Here is a 24370-nt window from a genome sequence, read left to right as displayed (position 1 = left end):
TCTCAGGTTGTAGATGAGAGCCAGAGAGGGGACATGCCAAGGGCACCATCCAGATATCTAAATCAGAGGCCCAGAACAGCAGCAGCTGGGGGAGGGTTGGATGAGGGAGGAAGAGGCCTTCCCAAGATGGTTGAAATTCTAGGTAACAAGCAGCCTATTCCAGCTCCTCTTAAAGGGGCCCTGGGGGCCCTGGGCATTAGGTCCTGGGCATTTCACTGGACATTAAAGATCATAAAACATCAGATCTGCCAAGCAGATCAGAGAAATTGAGCTCTGGAGCTGGAAGGGGCCTTAGAGGCCATCTGGTCCAGCTCCCCCTCATTTAACATAGGAGGAAACTGAGGCACAGAGCATCTAAATGACTTGTCCAAGATCACACATAGGATCCTAGATCTGGATGCTGAAGGGGGATCAGAGGTCTAACTCTCTCATTTTTCAAGGCAGGTAACTGAGGCACATAGAGTCTAAGTGACTTTTCCAAGGTTATATAGCTAGTAAGTAGGAGAACTAGAATTTGGATTGAGGACATTAGCATTCACCATCCAGGGCTTTTCCCTCTCCCTTTGCTGCCTCTATTGTGGCAGGCATAATACTTGAGTAATATTCTCTGAGGTTAAAAGAATCTCCAGTTTCTGTGTAATCAATGACCCTGCCTGTTTCTCTGAGAGGATCACCCTGCCTGATTCTCCCAGGGAGAGCTCTTGCTCCTCTGTTCTAGTCTTGGGATAGGGGTGCCCATACCTCCAGAATGTAGTGTACTTCTCCTGGGTCTGGGTTTTCAGACAGGAACCCCTGAAGTACTTGATCCAGGGCATCAACTGTTTGCCTGTAGAGAACCTGGAAGGGAGAGGAAAAGGAACCATGAGCAGGGGGCGGGTCTCCCAGGGGCAGGAGAAAACCCCAAAGGTCATTCGATCCCCCTTTTCTGATCAACTCAAAGCACTCAAACATTGATTCATTCATTCATTCATGTATGTTGGAATCCTGCTGGATGCCTAGTCCTGGGATAAACACAGAGAGATCTAAGCCCTCAGGGACCTTATATTCTAGTACTCACAAATACATATTTAGACATAAAAGTAATCAAATCAATATTTTCATTCCTGGCACACATGTTGGTCAATTGCCTTATGGCTCCATTTCCTCTCCCAGTGACTTCTCTACCCAGACACCCACTCACTGGCTAGCATTTCCCTGTCTGCGTTAATGCTCTTTGAGGGAAGGGATTGTCTGACTTTTTAAAGATTTTGTATCCCCAGTGCTCTGCACAAGGTCTGGCAAATAGAGGCTTTTTCCTTCCTTCCTTTATGTATACCACGTCACCCCCATATTCCATAAACTCCAAGATCCTCATTGCCTCCAGGCTCCAATATAAATCCTCTATTTTGTTGTTGTTTTCACTGTTATATTTTTTAGGCAGTTGGGGTTAAGTGACTTGCCTAGGGTCACACAGCTGGTAAATGTCTGAGGCTGGATTTGAGCTCAGGTCCTCCTGATTCCAGGGTTGGCAATTTATTCACTGCAGTGCCACCTTGCTGCCCCATTTGGCTTTTAAAATCCTTCCTAATGTGACCTGACTTTCTAGTTTTCTTAAACCTCACTTATTCCTATGTATTTTGAGATTCAGTTAACATTGGCCTCCCTGGTATTCCTCACACAAGGCACTTCCTCTCTCATTTCTTGGCATTTTCCAAATGCTCTTATTCCTCATCTTACTTCCTGGCTTCTCTGGCTTTCTTCAGGTCTCAGGGAAAATCCTGCCCTCTACTGGTCACACATAGAATCCTATACCTAGAGTTGGAAAGGGCCTCAAATGCCATTGAGTCTCTCATTTGGAAAAGGAGGAAACTGAGGCCCAGAGAGGAGAAGGGATTTTTCTGGGTTTTCAAGATAAGCTACATCCTCCAGACTCCTGAATTTAACTATTATATGACATGGGCAGGTTGTTTAACTCATGAGTTAACTCCTACCTCGTATGTAAAATGGGCTTTATATTTATACTGTCTTTCTCAGCTTTGAGGAAAGCAGTACATAAATGTCACCTAGACCATACCACCAGCTTCCCTGCAGGTAAATGAAGATAGCATCCTCCATTTGGTCATAAAGAAATTTCTACCCAAGGGATACAATATTCTGCTGTCTCTCTCCCTAGATACAGCACATAATTAGATGCAGAGTGGAATACCAGGCAGAACTGATCTGGAGCTGGGAAGACCTGGGTTGAAATTTTACCTCTGATACTAATTGTGTGGTCTCAGAGAAGTCACTTAGCTCTCTGAGCTTCAAGTTCAAGCTGAGACTATTTCCTAAGACCCAGAAAGCTTGTCATAAAATCACACATCCTTGATGGATTGATGCATACCATAGATTCATATGGTAGGGAGATATAAATGCATATTGGTATGTGTGTATTCATGCACCCACACCCTCTTTGCTACTGGTCCCTTCATACTTGACTAGGGTTTAAAGTCCCTGTCCAAAGTTGAGGTGAAGATAGCCTGTTCCCTTTGTAATCACTCCCTATACACAAACCGACACACAGAGACACACAGACATACACAGATACACACACACACACATACACACCCTGTTGTTTTTCCCTCCTTCTAAGCCAGGTGGGGTTCTAAGTCTGTTAAGAATGGAATTGGGAACTCGATGCCCTTCAGCAAATGATACCACTGTAGCCCAATGTAGGGTCCAACTTCTTGCCATCTGCCCTGCAGAAGTGCCCTCTGGAACAGAGACTATGCTGAGGGGAACCTTTAACCCTTTCAGCTCTGAAACTCTTGTCCTGTGACTGTGGTATCCTATGTGTCACACAAGACCCACTCTCTCAGCTTGTCCCTGATACACTTTATTTTACACTCCAAGTGACTTTTCACCATCTCCTTCCCATCCCCTTTCCTGCCCTTTAACTAAGATTAGTCTTGCATTTTTCCTGGAATTGATCCCTTGATTTGCTCACTCCCCTATTGTTCTCCTAACCAGCCCTTTGCCTTTCTACATGAGAGCTTGCCCTTCTCCTACATGTGCTACACCTATGTGTCCCCCACCCTCCCACATCAAAATGTAAGTTCCATTGGGGAAAGGACTAGGTCACTTTTGGTTTTGTATCCTCAATATTTAGCAAAGTACAGTTACATAGTAAGTGTCTGACGAATATTTTTCATTCATTCATTCATTTGCTCAGTCACTTATTCATAACCGATTTCTTTTAGTTAAGAAATAACTACCTCAAATGATGGGCTCCTCTTTACCTGCCCTGCCCACCCAATATCTCTGAGAACCCTGAAGTAACCCCAGGTCACCAGGCCATTTCTCTGGGCCCTCTTTCTATGTCTGTCTTATCACCCTCAGACAGCAATGTCCTCACTTCTGTCCAGACAATAAAAGACAGGGGACTGCAGCCAAGACCACATGGTATAACAACTAGGGCATAGGACAATCTGGGTTCTCATTCTAAGTACAATCAGTGGCTCAAAGATCACATTGAGGCCTGGCCTTGTCTTTTCAGACCTCAATATTTTCTTGACCACAGAGATTGAGAAAGTAGCTCATGAGTTTGTGGCAGGGCTGGGACTAGAAACCACATCAGTCTATGATGTCCTCATCACCTGAACGTTGGGGGGATTCATCATCAGGCAGGTATGCTTCTCCAGGTGCTCTACCAGCGGCAGGGTGAAGACACTTTGGAAGCAGGTGTACAGGAGTTCTGACTTCTCTTTGACCCCTAGGGGGGGCTTTAGTTTGCTGCAAGAGGAGATATAGTAGTGGGAAAAGGAGCAGCTGACAAGGGGAAGAGAAATTCAGGTCAAGGGAGAGTGGACCCAAGGGGCCAGGACAGATTTTCCCCAGAGAGCAAGAAGTCCCTCGGGTTCTTTTCTTGTAAAAAGGAAAGGAAGAAGCATGGTTTCAAGCTGTGAACTTTTATTGGGCTTTGTGGACAGTAAGCCAGCCAGTCCAGGAGAGGGTACCTTACTCCATATGCATAGCTTAGAAGTACTAATGACGATTAAGATGATAATGATAGCTTTAAGGTTTATCCTCACAATAACCTTGTAAGGAAGGTATTATTATTACAATCCACAGTTGAGGAACTGAGGCAGGAAGAGATGAAGTGACTTGTCCAAGGTCACCCAGCTAGTAAGTGTCTGAAGCTGGATTTGAACTCAGGTCTTCCTGTCCTTAGGCCCAGCCCTCTACTCTATCTCCCTCAAACTCCTCACCTCCCAACCCCCTTTGACTAAATTCTCAGACAAGAAAACAGCAGCCACTGGGTGTGGCAACCATCTTCAGTCTCAGTCCCAGGGCTAGGAAGAACAGAAAGCAAGGAATGGAGTGGGAGTAGAGCTACCTGAGGCCTACAACAGCCAGCATGGCATCCTGTAGGGTTGAAGTGCAAAGAATGTCCCGGGGTTCCTTTTTAATCAGCTTCTGCAGGAGATGAGGAAGAGGTAGACCAGTGAGGGAGTATAGAAGGTCAGAGGTCATAGTGGCCATGTTGCCTAAATGATAGTACAATGAAGTAGAATTGGAAAAGGTTGAATGACTGAACCCAAGTGTTACTCATTGGTAGATCAAGGTCATTTAAAATGAGGTTCCTATGGAATAACCTAGAGACAAGTCCTTGACAAATTGTCCACTATTTTTATCAGTGACTTGAGTAGAGGCACAAAGGGAGTGTTTGTCAGATGTGTATGTGACTTGGAGCTGGGATGACCAGCCAAAATCCTTAACCATAGTCCAAAAAGACTTCAAATGATGGGTCAAATAAAACAAGATGGAATTTAATAGGGATCTATACTTGGGCTCCAAATATCAATCTCAGAAATACAGGTAAGACAACAAGTGGGAGATGATCCAGAACAGGGGTGGGGAACCTGCACGTCAAGGTCACATGGCCTCAAGACCACAGAGTCCCCACCCAGGTAGAGAGTTTTTACTGCATTTCAGGCTTGTTATGAAGCAAGAGCCTTCCTTACAAATGCATCAAAAGAGTCTTGCTGCCCCAAAGGAGCCCACCTACCATGAGCTTTCTCTTCTCTTTTATTCTATACCTCAGAAACTCCTGACATTGCTCCCCTCTGTTTTCTCCACCTTTGCTACAGTCTCTGCTCAAAGAGGTAGCCTTCTGCTCTCCAAGGCCAACCCTTCTACTGTGCCTTTGATCTCATTTCTCTCATCTCCATTAGCCCCACTGATTATTGCCCCCACCTCTAACCTTACATCTCTCCCTGTGAATTAGCTCCTTCCCTGATACCTACAAAGATATCCAGGTCTTTCCCATTCTCAATAAGTCCTCACTTGAGCCTGTCATCCCCTCAAGCTATCACATTCCCCCTCTCCTTCACAGCCAAACTTCTAGCAAAAGCTGTCTACTCTCCTTACCTCTTCTTCCTACCTCCCATTTAGTTCTCCGTCCCTAGCAATCTGGCTTCCATCTGGTAACCTTTTGAGAACTACCTCTCCAAAATGCAAATTAAAATACTCTGAGGCACCACCTCATGCCTATCAGATGAGCTAATATGACAGAAAAGAAAAATGACAAATTTTGTAGGAGATGTGGGAAAATTGAGACACTAATGCACTGTTGGTAGAGTTGTGAACTGATCCAAACATTCTGGAGAGCAATTTGGAACTATGCCTAAAGGGCTACAAAACTGTGCATACCCTTTATCCAGCAATACTACTACAGGCTTATATTCCAAAAAGACAAAAAAAGGTGGGGAAGACCTATTCATACAAAAATATTTATAGCAGGGTTGTTGTTTTTTTTGTGGTGGCAAAGAATTAGAAATTGAGGGGATATCCACCAATTGGGGAATGACTGAACAAATTGTGGTATATGAATGTAATGGAATTAGTATATATGCTATAAGAAATGACAAGCAGGGTAATTAAAAAAAAACCTAGAAAGACTTACATGAACTGATACAAAGTGAAATGAGCAGAACCAAGAAAAAATTGTACACCATAATAGCAATATTGTATAATGATAAATTGTAAATGCTTTAGTTATTCTCAGCAATACAAAAATCCTAAACTATTGCAAAGGAATTATGATGAAAAAATGCTATCCACCTCTAAAAAAAGAATTGATGGAGTCTGAATGCAGATCAAAGCATACTATTTTTTCTTTTAAAAAGAATCAATCAATAGAGTTTTATTTATTAGAAATGTAACATTGTGAAAATGAGCACAGACAAATAAACTTGCTTAGTAACTATTTCCACTTAAACTAATGAATTCCAACTCAAGTACCATCACACTTTTTCAGTTTCTTTTCCTATCAGAATTCTGTCTTTATTCGTATAAACTTTGTTCATGTGACTCTCTTTGTTTAGGATTATTTCATCAACATCTTCCCAGATTTCTTTGCTTTCCTTATACTTGTCCACTTTAATTACATTATTCTATTCCATTTTATTACTGTACCACAATTTATCTGTGCCCACTTTCAAAATGTGTATGTACTATGAAGATATTTGAACAGATTTTTGTCATAGTGGTGACTTTGCTTATCTCTTTTTTAAAATATTAATTTAATTTTAGTTTTCAACATTCACTTTCGTAAGATTTTGAGTTCCAAATTTTCTCTACCTCCCCCCACCTGAAGACAGCATGCAAACTGATATAGGCTCCACATATACACTCATATTAAACATATTTTCACATTAGCCATGTTGTAAAGAAGAATTAGAACTGATGGGAGGAACCATGAGAAAGAAGAAGCAACAACAACAAAAAAGAAAGAGCACATAATTGGCATTGATCTGCATTCAGACTCCATAGCTCTTTTTCTGTATGTGGACAACGTTTTCTGTCATGGGTCTTTTGGAGTTGTCTTAGATTCTTGCATTGCTAAGAAGAGGTAAGTCTATCATAGTTGATCATTGCACAATGTTGCTGTTACTGTGTATAATGTTCTCCTGGTTCTGCTCACTTCACTCAACATCAGTTCATGTAAGTCTTTCCAGGTTTTTATGAAATCTGCCTGCTTATCACTTCTTATAGCACAACAGTATTGCATTACATTCATATACCACAACTTGTTCAGCCACTCCCCAATTGATGGAGATCCCCTCAATTTCCAATTTTTCGCCACCATAAAAAGAGCTGTTATAAATATTTTTGTAAAGATGGGTCCTTTTCCCTTTTTTATGATCTCTTTGGGATACAGATTTAGCAGTGATATTGCTGGATCAAAGGGTAGGCACAGTTTGATTGCCCTTCAGGCATAATTCCAAATTGCTCTCCAGAATGGTTGGATCAGTTCACAGCTGTACCCACAATGCGTTAGTGTTCCAGTTTTCCCACATCTTCTGCAACATTTATCATTTTCCTTTTCTGTCATATTAGTCAATCTGATATGCGTGAGGTGGTACCTCAGAGTTGTTTGAATTTGCATTTCTCTAATCAATAAGGATTTAGAGCATTTTTCATGGTTATGGATAGCTTTAATTTCTTCATCTGAAAACTGCCTGTTTATATTCTTTGACTATTTATCAAATATTTTATCATTCTATTTTTTTAACTTTATTACCCTTGGGTTGTTTGTCTGCTTTTATTCAACATGGTGAATATGGAAGTGTGCTTTGCATGACTGCTCACGCATAAATCTGTAGCAAATTGCTTGCTTTCTCGATGAGGGGGGAATAGAGAGAGAGGGAAAGAATTTGGAACTTATAACTTAAAAAAGCATATGTAAAACAACTGAGAAAAATTTTAAAAAACTCTCTAAAAAATAAGCACAACATATTTTTAAGTTTAATCTGCAGTATTATTACTTTCTCAATCACTTTCTTAAGCCTAGAAAAGCAACACAACAGTAAATCAAACCCTGATAGGCAACATTTGGTGGTTTAAGAGGTATACATGCTCAAACAAAAAAATTTAACCTTTGGTTCTCAGAAGTTGGTTTGAGCTGACTCCAGTACATCCCTGCTTTCATCCCCACCACCCAATTGAAACTTCTCTCCAAGGTTCCTCATGATCACTTAACTGCTGAATCTAATGGCCTTTTCTCAGTTCTTATCAGACTTCCTGACAGCTTTCCATGCTATTGGCCATTGCCTCCACCTGGAGGCAATCCACTCTCCTCCCTTGGTGTTCATGACTCTCCTGGTTCTCCTCCCATCCTTCTTTGTCTCCTCTGTTGGATATTCATCCAAATCCCTCAAGGGTCTGATCAGGGTCCTCTTCTGTTTCTCTCTCTAAACCTCTTTAAGTAATTGCATCAACTTCCATAGGTTCAATTATCATCTCTATATACATGACTGCCAGATCTGTATATCCACCTTCAGTATTTCTCCTGAGTTCTAATCCTATATCTCCAGCATCCAATTGAACATCTCCCACTAAGTGTTCTGTAGACAGTTCAAACTCAAAGTGTGCAAAGAGATCGTCTTTCTCCCTCCTCCCCCTCGACTTAGCCCTCTTCAGAACTTTGCTGTTGCTGTCAAGGTCACACCATCCAACCAGTCACCCAAGTTCACAACCTCAAAGTCATCCTCAACTCTTCATTCTCCCTCAGCCCCCCATATCCCATGAGATGTCAAGTCCTGTCAATTCTACCTCAATAAAATTTCTCACATCAGTGTCTTTAGCTCCCCTGCCACAGTCACCACCTACCTACCTTCCTACCTCATCAGACCTTCATCACCTTTGGTCTGGATTACTGCAACAACTTCCCCACTGGTCTCCCTTCTTTCAGCCTCTCCCCTCTCCAATTCATTCTTCATACAGCTGCCAAAATAATCTTCCTAAAACTCAGTTCTGATCATGTCACCCCCTCATTTAACCCACTTTACACTGGCCATTCCTTAGGATACCATGTGAACCCTTCACCTCTACCTTCTTAGGCTTTCTGCAATTCTTTCTGACTTGTGGAGTTAGCTGAAGGCAGGCATAAGGATGTGTTGGCCACTCAGGGTACCAGCTTGTGGTTTTTGCTTCATGTTTTTTTTTGAATTCTAGAGTTGGAAGGGACCTGAGAAACCATCTGGTCCAAGATTCTCAGTTGAGGCCCATCCAAGGTAAATTACATGCTCAAGATCACAGACAGTGAATTCTAGAGCTGAGATCAGAAGCCAGGCTGTCTAACTCTTGCTGCCTCCCAAAGGCCTGTAAATCCCATCCTCCCTTAAAGCTAGCCTCAGGGAAGCTGAAGAGCAGTGAGTGCCTACCCTCTGCGTACCAGCGCTCAAAGGTTTGACTCACTCCTGCTCCTCTACCAAAATAGGCTCTCACCATTAGACACAGAACAAGCTGGGACTTCTGGAAGAATTGGTAGTTGTTGACTTCTTTGTTGCTGTTGATGGCAGTAATGAGCATCAGCGTGGATGCCAAAAAACTCTTCTTTAAGGGACTGTCCTAGAGTTGCCAGAAAGCAGGGAGCAGGAGAGTGGGGATGGGGAGGAGGAAGAGAATCCAGAAGTGAGATGTCAGGGTGGAGCTCACATCCCCCAGCCTCATGGGACTTGGAGGTCCTGTTCAGAACATAAGCTCCTTGGGGCAGGGGCTGTTCCATTGTCTGAGTCTCTTGTGTTTCTAGCATGGGGCCTGGCTAGGAGGGACCTTGGAGATCATATTGTTCGTGCTATGGGATTGGGGAGTGCATGCGATGATTTCTGAGATCCTGCGATTTCAGCCTTCTCAGTCCTCTCTATGCCCCCACCCTGCCAATATGGTCTAGGAATCTAGCTCTCAGCCTTCCCTCCTAATAGTCCACCCATTAGGGCTCCCCCTGGCAACTCAGTAGGCTTTATGTGGGCCCTTTCCCATAGTGGGGAGTAGGAGAAGGAGGTCCTGATCCCCTGAGGATGGTACTGGTCTTCTTGGAAGAAGGTGGCCTAGCCTGCCCTTTCTCCAGCTGTCCTGACCTCAGGACACTCAAGTCCTTTGTATTCTCTCCCATTTCCTAACCATTCAACAGGATTGTGGCTACTTTTTGACATACCTATTTTGCTCTGGTAGTCTAGAGTGCTCTGGAACACCTACTTCCCCCATCCCCATCACTTAGAATGCTCCCTTTGCCCTAAACCCGAGCCTGGGTACAAAGTCTGTCAGGGCTGGGGATTCAAAGATGAAGTCTCCTTTCCCTGCCTTGCCTTACTCCCCTATTCTTATCAAAAGTGCTTCTGAATTGACTTGACTCCAGATGGCTGGATGCCCAGATGGCTAGGAAAAGGAAACAAGACTAGTAGCACCCAAACAGATCAGCTCTGAGCCCCTCTTGGGCATTCTCATGATTCCCCAGCCAGGGTGAGGACACCCATTAGTCAGATGCAAAGATTGAGGCACTGAGTAGGACAAAGGGATTGGAACACTGATTTCATGTGCTATGTATGGCACCTAGATAGAGAAAGAGGAAGCCTGAGATTTCAATCATCATACCCAGTGGCTGCACTGGAAGTAACGCATGATCTGGGAGGCGATGCTGTCAGCCAGGGTCAGGATGTTGTCTTTTGTGCGGGATGCCACATGTCCATAGCAGAGTAACACAGTGCTGCTGGCCCACTTCCGGTGCATATCTTCCATGTACTGCAGTGGGATTCAAAAAGATCCATCCTCAGGGCATCCTCCCCTTCCCATCTTCCTCCCCAGCTCCCATGGTTCAGGGCCAAGCTAAGGTGGCATGTATATGAGATGCCAAAAGAGATGCTGTCCTCTATCCCTGCCTTCTGTCCTTGACCCTGACCCTCCAGGGGCAGCAGGGGAAAGGAGACAGGCCGTGTGCCTGATCCCCACAGGAAACTCAGCTCAGAGAGAATGGGGAGCACTCCTCAGCTAAGTCTCCAGTGAGCCCATTAGGGTGACAGGATACTCATGCCATCTAGGCACCCTAGGCAGACGGAAGGGCCTTTGCTTTGCCCCTGCCTGTAGGGCAGAACTACTTCAGACACATTCCAGATCCAGATACTTATCTGTGCCAGCCTTGAAAATAAGGGCCAGAATCAACCTACCCATCTTCACCCAAGAGTGAACCAAACCTACATCGGGGTCCACTCCTGCTCTTAGCTAGCGGTGTGACTCTGGGCAAAGTTTCTCCTCTCTAGGCCTCCTCCTTGTTTGTAACATGAGGGGTTTGGGCTACACAATTTCTGAGTTCCCTTTGAACCATCAGTATGCTCTTGGACATGAGCCGAGTGGGAATTTCAAAGGCCCTTCTGGTATCACTGTGAAGAAGGCTCAGTGACTTGACTACCCTTCTGAAGGAACTACTGACCACTTGCCATGGGGGGTAGAGGTGATATGTGGAGGGGATAGGGAGTTCCTGGTGGGCCAACCTGGGCCTCACTGCCATCCCAGTTTCCTCTGTTCTCCCTCTGGCTTGAGCCTCACTATGCACCATGCTCACCCACCTGGCCAATCTCAGAGGTGGGAGTCTTCTCCAGGATGATGGTTTTGCCAAATTCCTCCAGCACAGCACAAGTGATGCTAAGGTGTCGAGTGGCTGCAAGCCCAATGGTGATGGCTATGCCCTGTGGGAATGACAATGACAATGACAGCTCCTCCACTCATTAAGTCTAACAAAGAGCTTCCTTCCCCACAGAAGCATTATTACCCCATTTATAGACAAGGAAACTGAAGGGCAGCATTGTATATTGGATAGCTATAGCTAGCCTCAAGTCTGCGTTCAAGTCTTTATACACATGATCCCTGTAACCCTTCCCCAATCTGGGCCTCAGTTGCCTCCTCTGTAAAATAAAGAGGCTAGACTAAGGCCTCTGAAGTCCTGTCTAGTACTAGGAGCCTATGAAATGGGCTTAGAGAAGTTATTAATGATTAAAATTCTTTAAAATCCTCACAAAGTTCTACTCAAATGGCTCACCACGGTATGGATATCATAGGGATCCTCAATCAAAAGCAGGAAGAGATCCTAGGAGGCATCTAGTCTAATCCCTTAATATTATAGGGGAGGACACTGAGGCTTAGGCAGTGAGATGACTTGTCCAAGGTCACACAAGTGGTTTCAGAGTCAGAATTTGAACCTAGGTTTTCCCAAGTCCAAGCCCAGTGCTCCATCTATACCAAGCTGGCTCCAGATTCTTAGAGGCCCTGCTGGCCCAGCACAGGCTCTGGTTGCATACTGCCTAGAGGGCCAAAGGCAAACTCCTCTCTTTGGTGTTTAAATCCCTTCCCCTCCTGCCTCTGGACTACCTCTCCAGGCTCTTTTCCAACTAAATTGGCTGGCCTACTGTTGCCCAGAAAAGACATTTTATGAGTGATCTCAGCGTCTCTGGGCAGACTGGGAATGTTCAGTTTCCTGCCTTTTGCCTCTCAGATTGCCTGCTTCCTTCAAGGCTCAGCTCAGGTGCCACTTTCTACTTTCACACAGGAGGGGAAGGTAACATCTATTAAGTGCCTACTATGTGCCAGGCACTGTGCTAGGCATTTTACAATTATTGTCTCATTTGAGACTCACAACCCTGGAAGGTAAATGCTACTACTACCCCCCTTTTAACAGATGAGGAAACTGAGGCAAACAGAGGTTCAGTGACTTGCCCAGGATCACACAGCTAGCAAATGTTTGAGGTCACATTTGAACTCAGGTCTTCCTGACTCCAGGTCCAGCACTCTATCCACCGCATCACCTAGCTGTCTCAATTGAATGAAAGGTCCTTCAGTTCATGGACAGTTTCATTTATGTATTAGTGTCTCCAGAGGGGTAAGTGGTATCGAATCAGGAAAACATGGGATCAAGTCCAGCTTTTGACATTTATTGGCTGTATGACCCTGGGTAAATCACTTAACTTTTCAGTGACCCAGACAGCTAAGTTGCAGAGTAAATCTTGATCTACATTGGTAGAAGGAGTTTTTACACTGGGAGATTCCTACACCAAGGAAACCACAGAGCTCATCCATCCCCCTGCCCCCAAAAACAACCCATAGTGTCTAGCACATAGTAGGTGCTTAATAAATGCTTACTGATTGAAAGATTCCTGATTCCTCTGCTTGTTAATGTCCTACCCCCTCCATATAATTTTCTAGCTACTTCTCTCTGTATATACTATTTTCCCACAGCAGGAACTGTTTCATTTTGGTCTCAGTCACAGCTAGCCCATGGCCCAGCTTGTGAATGGAATGGACTCCAAGTTCTACCTCCATGGGCTAGCTTTGAGTATAAGCTGAGTGGCAGATGTCTGAGGATCTGCTTAGGTGAGTGCAGAGACCCCTGCTACCATTCTCTGGCCACAGCGATTCTCACTGAACTACAATCTGGGCAGGTCGAGGGAGACTGAGCAGAACACAGATCCTTGAACAAGCAGCAATAGCTCACATTTTAAGGGAATTCTCAGGTTTACAAAGTGTCTTCCTCCCAATCACCTTGGGAAGTAGGGAGGTAGAAGACCCTAGAGGATTTCTTACCCCTTGCTGCTCCAGCTAGTTTACTGTGCCCTGGGGTTCAGTTCCAAGGCTGGCCCGAGGCTAGATTACAAACTTGGCTAACTCTCCTGCTAGTTCTTGTCATAGCATGTTCTGAGTACAGAACTCAAGAGGTGTTAAGCAGCGACCAAGAGACAGTTGCCTACCTTTCATTTTCATCTACAGTTCATCCACAGGATATGTTGGTAAATATTTCACAACTGGCTCTCCCCCCAAAACATATTCAACACACATTTTAAAGTTTAATCTGTATTGTTAATGTTTTTTCCCATCACTTTCTTAAGTCTAGGCTGACAACAAAAAAGGAAATCAAAGCCAGATTTGTAGCATTTGCTGATGTCTGAGGTACAAATGCTCACACTGAACATTTAACAATCACCTCTTGGGAACTAGATCTAACTGGCTCCAGCACACTCCTCCTTCCCTACCTACAACTGAAACTCACCAGTGACCCTCCTATGCACCAAATTTAATTCCTCCCCCCTCCCCATCTTCCTTGTCCTCTCTGTAGTATATGGCAATGTAGTACTGATCATCTTCTGAGTATTTTCTGCTCAATCACCAAATCCAATAGGTTTTCTCCCTTCTGGGTCTAACATTCCACACCTTGTATGCTGATCAAAGGATTGTAGATATAGGGTGAAAGGGACCTTATAACCTATTCAGTCCAATCCTCTCATCTTACAGCTGAGGGAATGGAGATCCCAAAGGTGAAGTGATATATTATGATATGCAAAATGATATATTACCTATGTACTCCTGCCACACATTGTGGTAAAAGATATAGGTCTTGAGTCTGTCTTCTCATAAAGTCACAGAGAGTTCAACTGCCTACAAACTAAACTAAAATTCTATTGTGATACCATTATAACATCATCTCTATTTCTTGGCCTGATTGGTTAATGAAGTGGGAAGTGAAGCTCTATAGAAATTCATTCTAACATGTGGGAGGGGACATTTCTAGGTCCAGTGGAGGAAGCAGGGCAGATGGGATGAGATCTCAAAGCATTTTCTTACCTCTCTCTGGAATGCAAACTTGTGGGAGGTGCCTAGGAGAGTGCTGAGGTGTTCCTTGACTACTCCGGCATTGTCAGATGCTCTCAGGACAAACCCATAGTACAAATACAGGAAAGCCTAAAAGCAGAGAGACATAACTCAGCCCAAAGAGACTTTCAGACTCATTGTACTGTCACAGGATCATTCAAAAGACCTGCCAAATGCTCCTCCATTCAGGTCCATTCCACTGACTCCAGGTGATGGGGCAATACCCCAGTTTGAGAGAGAATCACCTGGGTACACAGCTCTTGGCAACAGTACATCTAGGTTCAAATCATGACTCCAACACTTGTAGATGTTGTTTCATATCTCCAGGCCTCAGTTGTGCCTAAGTTGCTCATAATAATCATTTTACAGATGAGGAAACTGAGGCAAACACGGTTAGGTGATTCACCCAGGATCATATAGCTAGTAAGTGTTTGAGGTTGGATTTGAACTCAGGTTTTCCTGATCCCAGGCCTAGAGTTCTATCCACTGAGCCACCTAGCCAATGCTCAATTTTATTATTTTTCTAAGAATCAGCTTTTTGCATGATTTGTTTTCTTAAAAAAAAATGCCTTTCTCACTCCCCTCATTCCCCATCATGTATGCTTGCTTGTAACAAAGAAAACCATTCAAGCAAAACTAACCCCTGCTCAATGACTTCCTACAACATATGCAGCATTCTGGTCCTATCATTAATCCTCTGCCTCTCTTCTGAGAAGGTAGGGAGGAGGAAGGTCATCTGTTCAACTGGACAGAGATTAGTCATTGAAATTCATTTGAGTTGCACAATATATTATAGACTAACCACTTAATTTGAGTCTTGCTATGGTTTCCTTTCATATTAATATGTTCCCGTAAGCAACTATGGGTCCATTTATGGGACTTAATGGAGTTTCTCAGAAGAACAAGATGAGCTAATTAGTGCCAAAAGGATTAGGCCCTTTTCTTTGTTGCATTAAAAGGAAGGCTGCTAGGTTGACTGGGTAGACCTAAGAGAGGGATCCCAAGACAGAAGTCACTAGGGAAATGTCAACCTTCCAAACTGAGGCAGCAGCTGCCACCTCCAAAAACCAGGGCATCCCCCCAAAACCCTCTCCACACCCCCTTCAGTTAAGAGGCCATAACAGAACCCCCCCAATTCATTTCCTTTTTCCTGTCTTTTTCCAAGAATAAGGGAGAGGGCACAAGCAGGTATGTCAGGCACAATGGTCATGGCAGAATGAGACAGCTTGTGGGCATTTTGTGAGCTCCTAGGACTTGGTGCATCTTTACCTCAAGTTAGGGGTATGCTAGTAAATGTTTAACAACCAGTTTATATGTGTGTGTGTGTGTGGTATGTGTGTGTGTGTGTGTGTTTGTGAGTGGGTATATGTTGTGGGTGTGTGTGCACAGGACACACTTTTAAGTTTAATCTGCACCATTAATATTCTCTCCATCCCTTTCTTAAGTCTAGATTATCAACCAAACAATAAATCAAGTCCTAATTGGTGGCCTTTGCCAATTTCCAAGGTGGAAGTGATCATGCTGAAAACTGAACATTTGGTTCTTGTGAGCCTTGAACTGGTTCCAGCATATTCCTACCCTAAGCTCTCACTAGTTCAATGGGTCCCTCTCTATGTAGGAGGTAATTCAGAGAAGCTGAAGATATCCAAGTGTTTTATAGCTCTACAGTCCCACTCAAATGCATCTAATCATTTCACTAACCCTGATGTCAGTGGCATGGGGGGGCCAGTGAGTTAGGAAGCTGGTTTCTAGTCAGGAAAGTTCTATGCATGGAACATTCCAAACTTCAGGTGGGAGATTAAGAATAGAGAAAAGGAAGAGAGAAAAGGGTTTTAAGTAGGAGGAACGACTGTAGCTTTGGCCTTGACAGACTGTCAGATGGTACAAGACTCTAAGTGTCCACCTCTAGACTGAAGATTCTATAAACATATTTGCAGATTTTGTTTCTTGGTCCATTCTTGATTTTTCTTTTAATTCAGTGTCATTCCACAGTGACCCAATGGCTTGGGCACTGACTCTGAAGAAGGCCTATGTTCAAGTTCTGTCTTTTACTTACTACCTCTGTGACCTTAGGCAACTCACTTCACCTCTGGGATCTCAGATTTCTCACCTGTAAGATGAGGGGATTGGACCAAATAGTTTCTAAGGTCGCTTTCACCCTACATCTATGATCCTTTTATTGTTAGAAGTAATCAACTCGGTCTGTTTTCTTTCCTTTTTCTATTCATCGTTCTTCACATTTCCTTACCAGAGGGGTATCTAGCTATATTTTAACTATTTAAGCTAGGAAATACAACGTTGTATTTCTGATTTTTAGACAATCACTTCTTACATTTCTCTGGGAACTAACCTCCTTTCATTATACGCTGGGGAATTTTCCCTTTGAAAATGCCAGTTCCTTTCCCTTTTCCCCATTCTTTTTTTATTGTTTTTGTTTCCTGTCTTTTTAAAATGTCCTTCTATTAACAAAAATGGATATATTTGAAAATTTTTTTATCTCTTTGTGTTAATCATAGCGAGGGGTGTGCTAGAGGAAGCTCCAACTGATTCTGGAGCTGATTGTTGCTTTCAGTATGAGCATTTATACTTCAGAGATTGGCCAACTTGAGCTACTGTTTTGGTGTTTGTTTACACTTACGAAACTAATGGAGAAAATAAAATTGCAGATTCAACTGAAAAGTATGTTCTGCATATATTTTTTTTCAGAGAGCCAGTTGTTAAATATTTATCAGCACACCCCTGTCATTTATTATGATTAATAACATACTTTTTATCAAAAAGTCTAATTTGACTAGCTCTATAACAGAAAAGATTTATAACTTCATTTTTACATCTTTCTATGTTCAATCCTGGAGAAGCTAGATGGAGCTACAGTGAATAGAGCACAGGGTCTGGAGTCAGGAAGACTCATCTTCCTGGGTTCCTAACTAGCCTCAGATACTGACTAGCTATGTGACCCTGGGTGGATCACTTAACCCTGTTTGTCTCAGTTTCCTCATCTGTAAAATGAGCTAGAGAAGCAAATGGAAAACCACTCCAGTGTCTTTGCCAAGAAAATCCTAAATGGGGTCATGAAGAGTCAGACAGGACTGAAACAACTCAACAACAACAACAACAACAACATATTACATCTTAGGTAGAAACAGTAACGGACTTAACATAGATTCTTATTTTGTTAACCACTTATTAAGTCAGAGTAGATTTCTTCTTCTCCTGCTCATGGGTAATTAATAAATGCATAAGTTTCCCCTACCCCAATAAAGTCTCCCTAGTTTTGTCTTTTTAGTGAAATCTTCTGTTTTCAAAGACATATGGTTATGTTTGCAAGGTATGTCACTCTGGGGAGCCAAGTCCAGTTTGTGAGACTTGTGTTATTCAGAAAGAATAAGAACAGGGAGCTTTCAACACAATAAAAGGCAGAAAGCTTAAGCCAAGAGACAAAAAAATCAACAGTGGAGAAACATTTGAGGCATTTTCGCAGAAAATACGAACAAAACAAGGATCCCCAGTTTCATTGCTTTTATTTGACAAACCTCTAGCAATTGAAATAAGACAGGAAAAAGAGATGAAAGGGCTGACCTACAGGAATGGTCCAAATATCATCATTTTCAGAGGACACGATAGTGTCAAAGACAAGAAATGAGGTCATGGGATGTGAAATTAACCCACAAAAATTATTTGCCTTCTTATCAGCAATAAAGATCAGGAAGAAATCATAAAAAAGAAGCCTTATTTACAATAACAACAAAACCCATGACATATCTGGGAACTAGTCTTCACAAAAATACAGGACTTGTATAAAGACAACTATATAATTATGACGGCTGGAATAAAGGAAGAAAAATACTTGAAATATTCATTGTCCCTCCAATGGATTGGATTAATATAATTAAAAATGACAATACCTAACAAATTAGTCTTCATATTTACCAAAACATCGGTCAAAATACAAAAGAGTTTCTTCAAAGAACTGGACAAAATAATAAATGAAATTTATATAGAAAAATAGACAAAATTATCAAAGGCTGTGTTGAACAAAACAAAGTTGATCAGAGCAATATGGCACTCTCAGACTTAAATATATATTATAAAGGGATTGTTATGAAAACTGTCGGATACAGGACAAAAATAGAGTGAAACAGATCAATGGCATATAATGGATATACTGGATAACTAATCAGTTAAATTTAAAAGATTAATGTTTGACAAATTTGTTGTTTTAGTTGTACATGACTCTTCAAGACCCCATTTGGAGTTTTCTTGGCATAGATCCTAGAGTGGTTTGCCATTTTCTTCTCCAGCTCATTTTACAAATGAGAAAACTGAGGCAAACAGGGTTAAGTGACTTGCTCAGGAGCACATGGCTAGTAAGTGTCTGAGACTGGATTTGAACTTAGGCCTTTCTGATTCCAGGCCTAGTGCTCTATCCACTGCACCACATGGCTGCCTGTTGATAAATTTAGAGAAAAATTTGTGGGGTGGAGCCAAGACAGCAGAAAGAAGCCAAGAAGTTGCCTGAGCTCTTCCTAATTTTCCTCAGAAACAACGTTAAATCAAGCCTTTAAATGAATTCTAGAGCAACAGAACCTACAAAAAGATGGAGTGAAACAATTTTCCAGCTTAAGACAACTTATAAGGACTTCAGGAAAGGTCTGTCTCACTCAAGTAAAAGGAGAGTGTAACCCAGCATAAACAGTGTCCAGGCAAGCCCACGGGAGGCTCTTAGCCATAGCACAGAGCAGCAATCAAGGCCTTGAGGTCCTGTCTCAGCAAGCCAGCAATGAACCTCCAGTCCTACCACAGAAGACAAATTGTGAGCCCCAGAACCCCAGCACAACAGGTGCAAATAGGCTGGGCCACCCTCAGCACAGTGGGCAAGCTGCAAGCACCTGAGGTCCCAGCATGGAAAGTCAGTGACTAGGCCCCTGGCCCCCAGCATAAGAAGCTTGGGATAATGCTCCCTGTTCTCCAGGAGCAGAGCTCAACTTTAAAAGTCACTAAATAGGCTGAAAAAATGAATAAGAAACAGAAAAGAGCCCTGACCATAGAAAACTACTATGGCAACAGAGATGATCAAAACACAAACTCAGAAGAGGACAAATGTCAAAACGCCCACATGCAAGTCTCAAAGGGGAATATAAATTTGTCTCAAGCCCAAAAAGTCCTCTTGGAAGCTCTCAAAAAGGATCTTAAAAATTAAGTAAGAGAGATAGAAGAAAAAATGGGAAAAGAAATAGAGTTATGCAGGAGCATTATAGAAAAAAGAGTCAACAGCTTGGAAAAAGAAGCACAAAAGTGACTGAAGAAAACTACTCCCTTAAGAGCAGAACTGGCCAAATGGAAAAGGAGGTACAAAAGCTCAATGAAGAAAATAATTCCTTAACGATTAGAATTGGGCAAGCAGAAGCTAATGGCTTTATGAGATATCAAGAATCAGTCAAACAAAATCAAAAGAATGAAAAACCTGAAGAAAATGTATAATGCCTTATTGGAAAAACAATTGACCTGGAAAATAGATACAGGAGAGATAATTAAGAATTATTTGACTACCTGAAAAAAAAGAGCCTGGACAACATCTTTCAAGAAATTCTCAAGGAAAACTGCCCTGTGGTCCTAGAACCAGAGAATAAAATAGTCATTGAAAGAATCCACCAATCACCTCCTGAGAGAGATCCCAAAATGAAAATACCCAGGAATATTGTAGTCAAATTCCAGAACTATCAAGTCAAGGAGAAAATACTGCAAGCAACCAGGAAGAAAAAATTCAAGTATCAAGGAACCACAGTCAGGATGACACAGGACTCAGTAACATTCAAGAATTGGAGGTCTTAGAATATGATATTCTGGAAGGCAAAGGAGCTTGGATTACAGCCAAGAATCAACCACCCAGCAAAATTGGGCACAATCTTTCTGGGAAAAAGATAGACATTCAATGAAATAGGGGACTTTCAAACTTTCCTGATGAAAAGACAAGAGCTGAACAGAAAATCCAATCTTCAAATACAAGACTGAAGAGAATCATAAAAAGGTAAACAGAAAAGAAAAAAAAACATATTATTCAATAAGATATAAAATGTTTTCCCTATGTGGAAAGAGGATACTTTTAGATCTTGAGAACTGTATTTCTCTTAGGGCAGTTAGAAGGAGTATACCTAAACAGAGGGTGTGAGTATAAGTTGATTTTGATGTGATGATATTAAAAAAAATTAAGGGGTGAGAAAAAAGACTGTACTGGGAGAAGAGGAAAGGGAGAGAAAGAATAGGGAAAATTATATCATATGAAGAGGCACATTACGGCATATGAAGAAGCACTATTACAGTAAAGGTAAAGAAGAGAGGGATGAGCATTGTTTGAACCTTACTCTCATCAGATTTGGCTCAAAAAGGGAATAGCGTGCACACTCAGTTGAGTCTAGAAATTTATCTTACCCTCTAGGAAAGTAGGAGGGGAAAGGAAAAAGAAATGGGAAATGGGGGATTGACAGAAGGGAGGGCATAAGAAGGAAGAAAAAAGGGAAAGAAAAGGGGGGCTGATGGATTGGAGGGCAAATTGAGGGAGGTGGTTATCAGAAGCAAAATTCTGGTGAGGAGGGACAGGGTGAAAAGAGAGAAAAAGTATGAATAGGGGAAAATAGGATGGAGGGAAATACACAGTTAATGTATGTGAATGGGATGAACTCTCCCATAAAACAGAAGCAGATAGCAGAATGGATTAAAAAGCAGAATCTGACATATGCTGTTTACAAGAAACACATCTGAAGCAGAGAGATAAACCCAGAGTAAAGGAAAAAGGCTGGATCAGAATATATTATGCTTCAGTTGAAGTAAAAAAAAGCATGGGTAGCAATCTTGATCTCAGACAAAACAAAAGCAAAAATAGATCTCATTAGTTGGTTGTCCCTCATTCTCGAAGAGGACTAAAATGACATCACCATGATAAAGTAAAATTTCAGTGAGTCTGACTGTGGCTGATCAGACCAATATGAGCTCAGAATGTTCTACCACAGATTGGGCATAGATAGTCCATGTGAATATTTGGGGTGGTTACTCCAAATTTGCACACCCTACATTTCCTTTGTGCTGTCTCAATTATGCTTTCCTCATAGAGCACAGCATCTTTTCTAATGTGGGTACACCATGCTGAGCAGTCCCATGCCAGTTGCATAGTCTCCCACGTCACACAGTCAAATCCAAAGGTCTTGAGAGAGACCTTGAGAGTGTCCTTGTATCGCTTCTTCTGACCACCATGTGATCGCCTGTCCCATGTGAGTTCTCCATAAAATAGTCTTTTTGGCAAGTATACATTTTGCATTCGAACAACATGGCCAGCCCATTGGAGTTGTGCTCTCTGAAGCATAGTTAAAAGAGACAAGGAAGGAAACTACATCTTGATAAAAGGTATCATAGACAATGAAGTAATACCAATACTAAATATATATGCACCAAGTAGTAAAACATCCACATTCTCAGAGGAGACATTAAGTGAGTTACAGGAAGAAATAGATAGCAAAACTATACTAGTGGGGGACCTCAACATCCTCCTCTCAGAACTAGATAAATCTAACCATAAAATAAAGAAAGAAGATAAGAATATGAATAAAATTTTAAAAAAGTTAGATTTGATTGACCTCTGGAGAAAATTGAACCTGGATAGAAAGGAATACTCCCTTTTCTCAGTGGAACATGACACCTATACAAAAACTGATCATGTATTAGGGCACAAAAACCTCACAATCAAAAGCAGAAAGGTGGAAATATTAAATGCATCCTTTTCAGATCATGATGCAATAAAATTATGTTTAATAAAGGGCCATGGAAAGATAGGCTAGAAACTAACTGGAAACTAAATAATCTAATTCTAAAGAATGAGTGGGTCAAACAACAAATCATAGAAACAATAATTTCATCAAAGAGAATGACGATGAAGAGACAACTTACCAAAACTTATGGAATGCATCCAATGCAGTTCTTAGGGGAAATTTTATATCTCTAAATGCTTACATGAATAAAATAGAGAAAGAGGAGATCAATGAATTGGGCATGCAATTAAAAAAGCTAGAAAAAGAACAAATGAAAAACCCCCAATTAAATACCAAATTAGAAATTCTGAAAACCAAAGGAGAAATTAAATAAAATTGAAAGTAAAAAAACTACTGAACTAATAAATAAAACTAAGATTTGGTTTTATGAAAAGCCTAATAAGATAGATAAACCTTTGGTTAATTTGATTTTTTAAAAAAAGAAGAAAACCAAATTATCAGTATCAAAAATGAAAAGAGTAAATTCACCATCAATGAAGAAGAAATCAAAGCAATAATTAGGAGCTATTTTGCTCAATTGTATGCCAACAAATCTGACAATCTAAGTGAAATGGATGAATATTTACAAAAATATAAATTGCCCAGTTTAACAGAAGAGAAAATAAAATACTTAAACCCATTTTAGAAAAAGAAATTGAAGAAGTCATCAATGAACTCCCAAAGAAAAAAACTCCAGGGCCAGATGGATTTACAAGTGAGCTCTACCAAACATTTAAAGAACAATTAATTCTAATACATTATAAACTATTCAGAAAAATGGGTGAAGGAGTCCTACCAAATTCCTTTTATGACATAAATATGATGCTGATACCTAAACCAGGAAAAACCAAAACAGAGAAAGAAAATTACAGACCAATTTTCCTAATGAATATAGGTGCAAAAATTTTAAATAAAAAATTAGCAAAGAGATTGCAGCAATTTATCATGAGGATAATACAGTATGACCAGGTGGGATTTGTACCAGGAATGCTGGTTCAATATTAGGAAAATTATCAGCATAACTGACCATATCAATAACAAAACTAACAGACATCATATAATTATCTCAATAGATGCAGAAAAAGCTTTTGACAAAATACAACACCCATTCCTATTAAAAACACAAGAGAGCATAGGAATAAATGGAGTTTTCCTTAAAATGATAAGCAGCATCTATCTAATACCATTAGTAAGCATGATATGTAATGGGGACAAGCTAGAAGAATTCCCAATAAGATCAGGGGTGAAACAAGGATGCCCATTATCACTATTTGACAAAAACTGCTGGGAAAATTGGAAAATAGTTATGGCAGAAACTAGGCATAGACCAACATCTCACACCCTATACCAAGATAAGGTTGAAATGGGTACATGATTTAGACATAAGAGATGATACCATAAGCAAATTAGGAGAGCAAGGAACAGTTTATCTGTCAGATCTTTGGAGAAGGGACAAATTTATGATCAAACAAGAGACAGATAACATCATGAAATGCAAAATGGGTAATTTTTATTACATTAAATTAAAAAGGTTTTGCACAAACAAAACCAATGAAACCAAGATTAGAAGGGAAACAGAAAACTGGGAAAGAATTTTTACAGCCAGTGTTTCTGATAAAAGGCTCATGTCTAAAATATATGGAGAAATGAGTCAAATTTATAAAAACGAGTCTTTCCCCAGTTGATAAATGGTCAAAGGATATGAACAGGCAGTTTTCAGATGAAGAAATTAAAGTTATCTATAACCATATGAAAAATGCTCTAAATTCTTATTGATTAAAGAAATGCAAATTAAAAAAACTCTGAGGTACCACTTCATACCTCTCAGATTGGCTAATATGACAGAAAGGGAAAATGATAAATGTTGCAGAAGATGTGGGAAAACTGGAACACTAATGCATTATGGGGGAGTTGTGAACTGATCCAATCATTCTGGAGAGCAATTTGGAACTACGCCCCAAGGGCTACAAAACCATGCATACCCTTTGATCTGGCAATACCACTGTTAAGTCTGTATCCCAAAGAGATCATAAAAAAGGGAAAAGGACTCACATGTACAAAAATATTTCTAGCAGCTCTTTTTTGTGGTGGCAAAGAATTGGAAATTGAGGGGATGTCCATCAATTGGGGAATGGCTG

The 24370-nt window shown here is 41.4% G+C and overlaps 1 protein-coding gene across 2 annotated transcripts in view; it reads right to left on the bottom strand.

Annotated features, from left to right (window-relative positions):
* Nucleotides 1-24370, bottom strand: part of LOC140515181 (maestro heat-like repeat family member 5) — a 127020-nt gene that overhangs the window by 41820 nt on the left and 60830 nt on the right. The window contains exons 9-15 of one of the 2 annotated variants that reach the window (XM_072625732.1): nucleotides 14407-14523; nucleotides 11364-11483; nucleotides 10396-10542; nucleotides 9250-9372; nucleotides 4355-4434; nucleotides 3615-3750; nucleotides 742-837 (exon numbers count right to left, since the gene is read on the bottom strand). In XM_072625732.1, the coding sequence (XP_072481833.1) occupies nucleotides 742-837; nucleotides 3615-3750; nucleotides 4355-4434; nucleotides 9250-9372; nucleotides 10396-10542; nucleotides 11364-11483; nucleotides 14407-14523 (819 nt within the window). The remainder of the gene's footprint in view (nucleotides 1-741; nucleotides 838-3614; nucleotides 3751-4354; nucleotides 4435-9249; nucleotides 9373-10395; nucleotides 10543-11363; nucleotides 11484-14406; nucleotides 14524-24370) is intronic. The other variant, XM_072625733.1, reaches the window with a different exon arrangement.

This window comes from Notamacropus eugenii, chromosome X, assembly GCF_028372415.1.
Source record: "Notamacropus eugenii isolate mMacEug1 chromosome X, mMacEug1.pri_v2, whole genome shotgun sequence".
In the NCBI taxonomy this organism is placed as follows: domain Eukaryota; kingdom Metazoa; phylum Chordata; class Mammalia; order Diprotodontia; family Macropodidae; genus Notamacropus; species Notamacropus eugenii.
The sequence above is the reverse complement of the archived record's forward strand: the minus strand, read 5'-3'. Positions and strand labels throughout refer to the sequence as shown.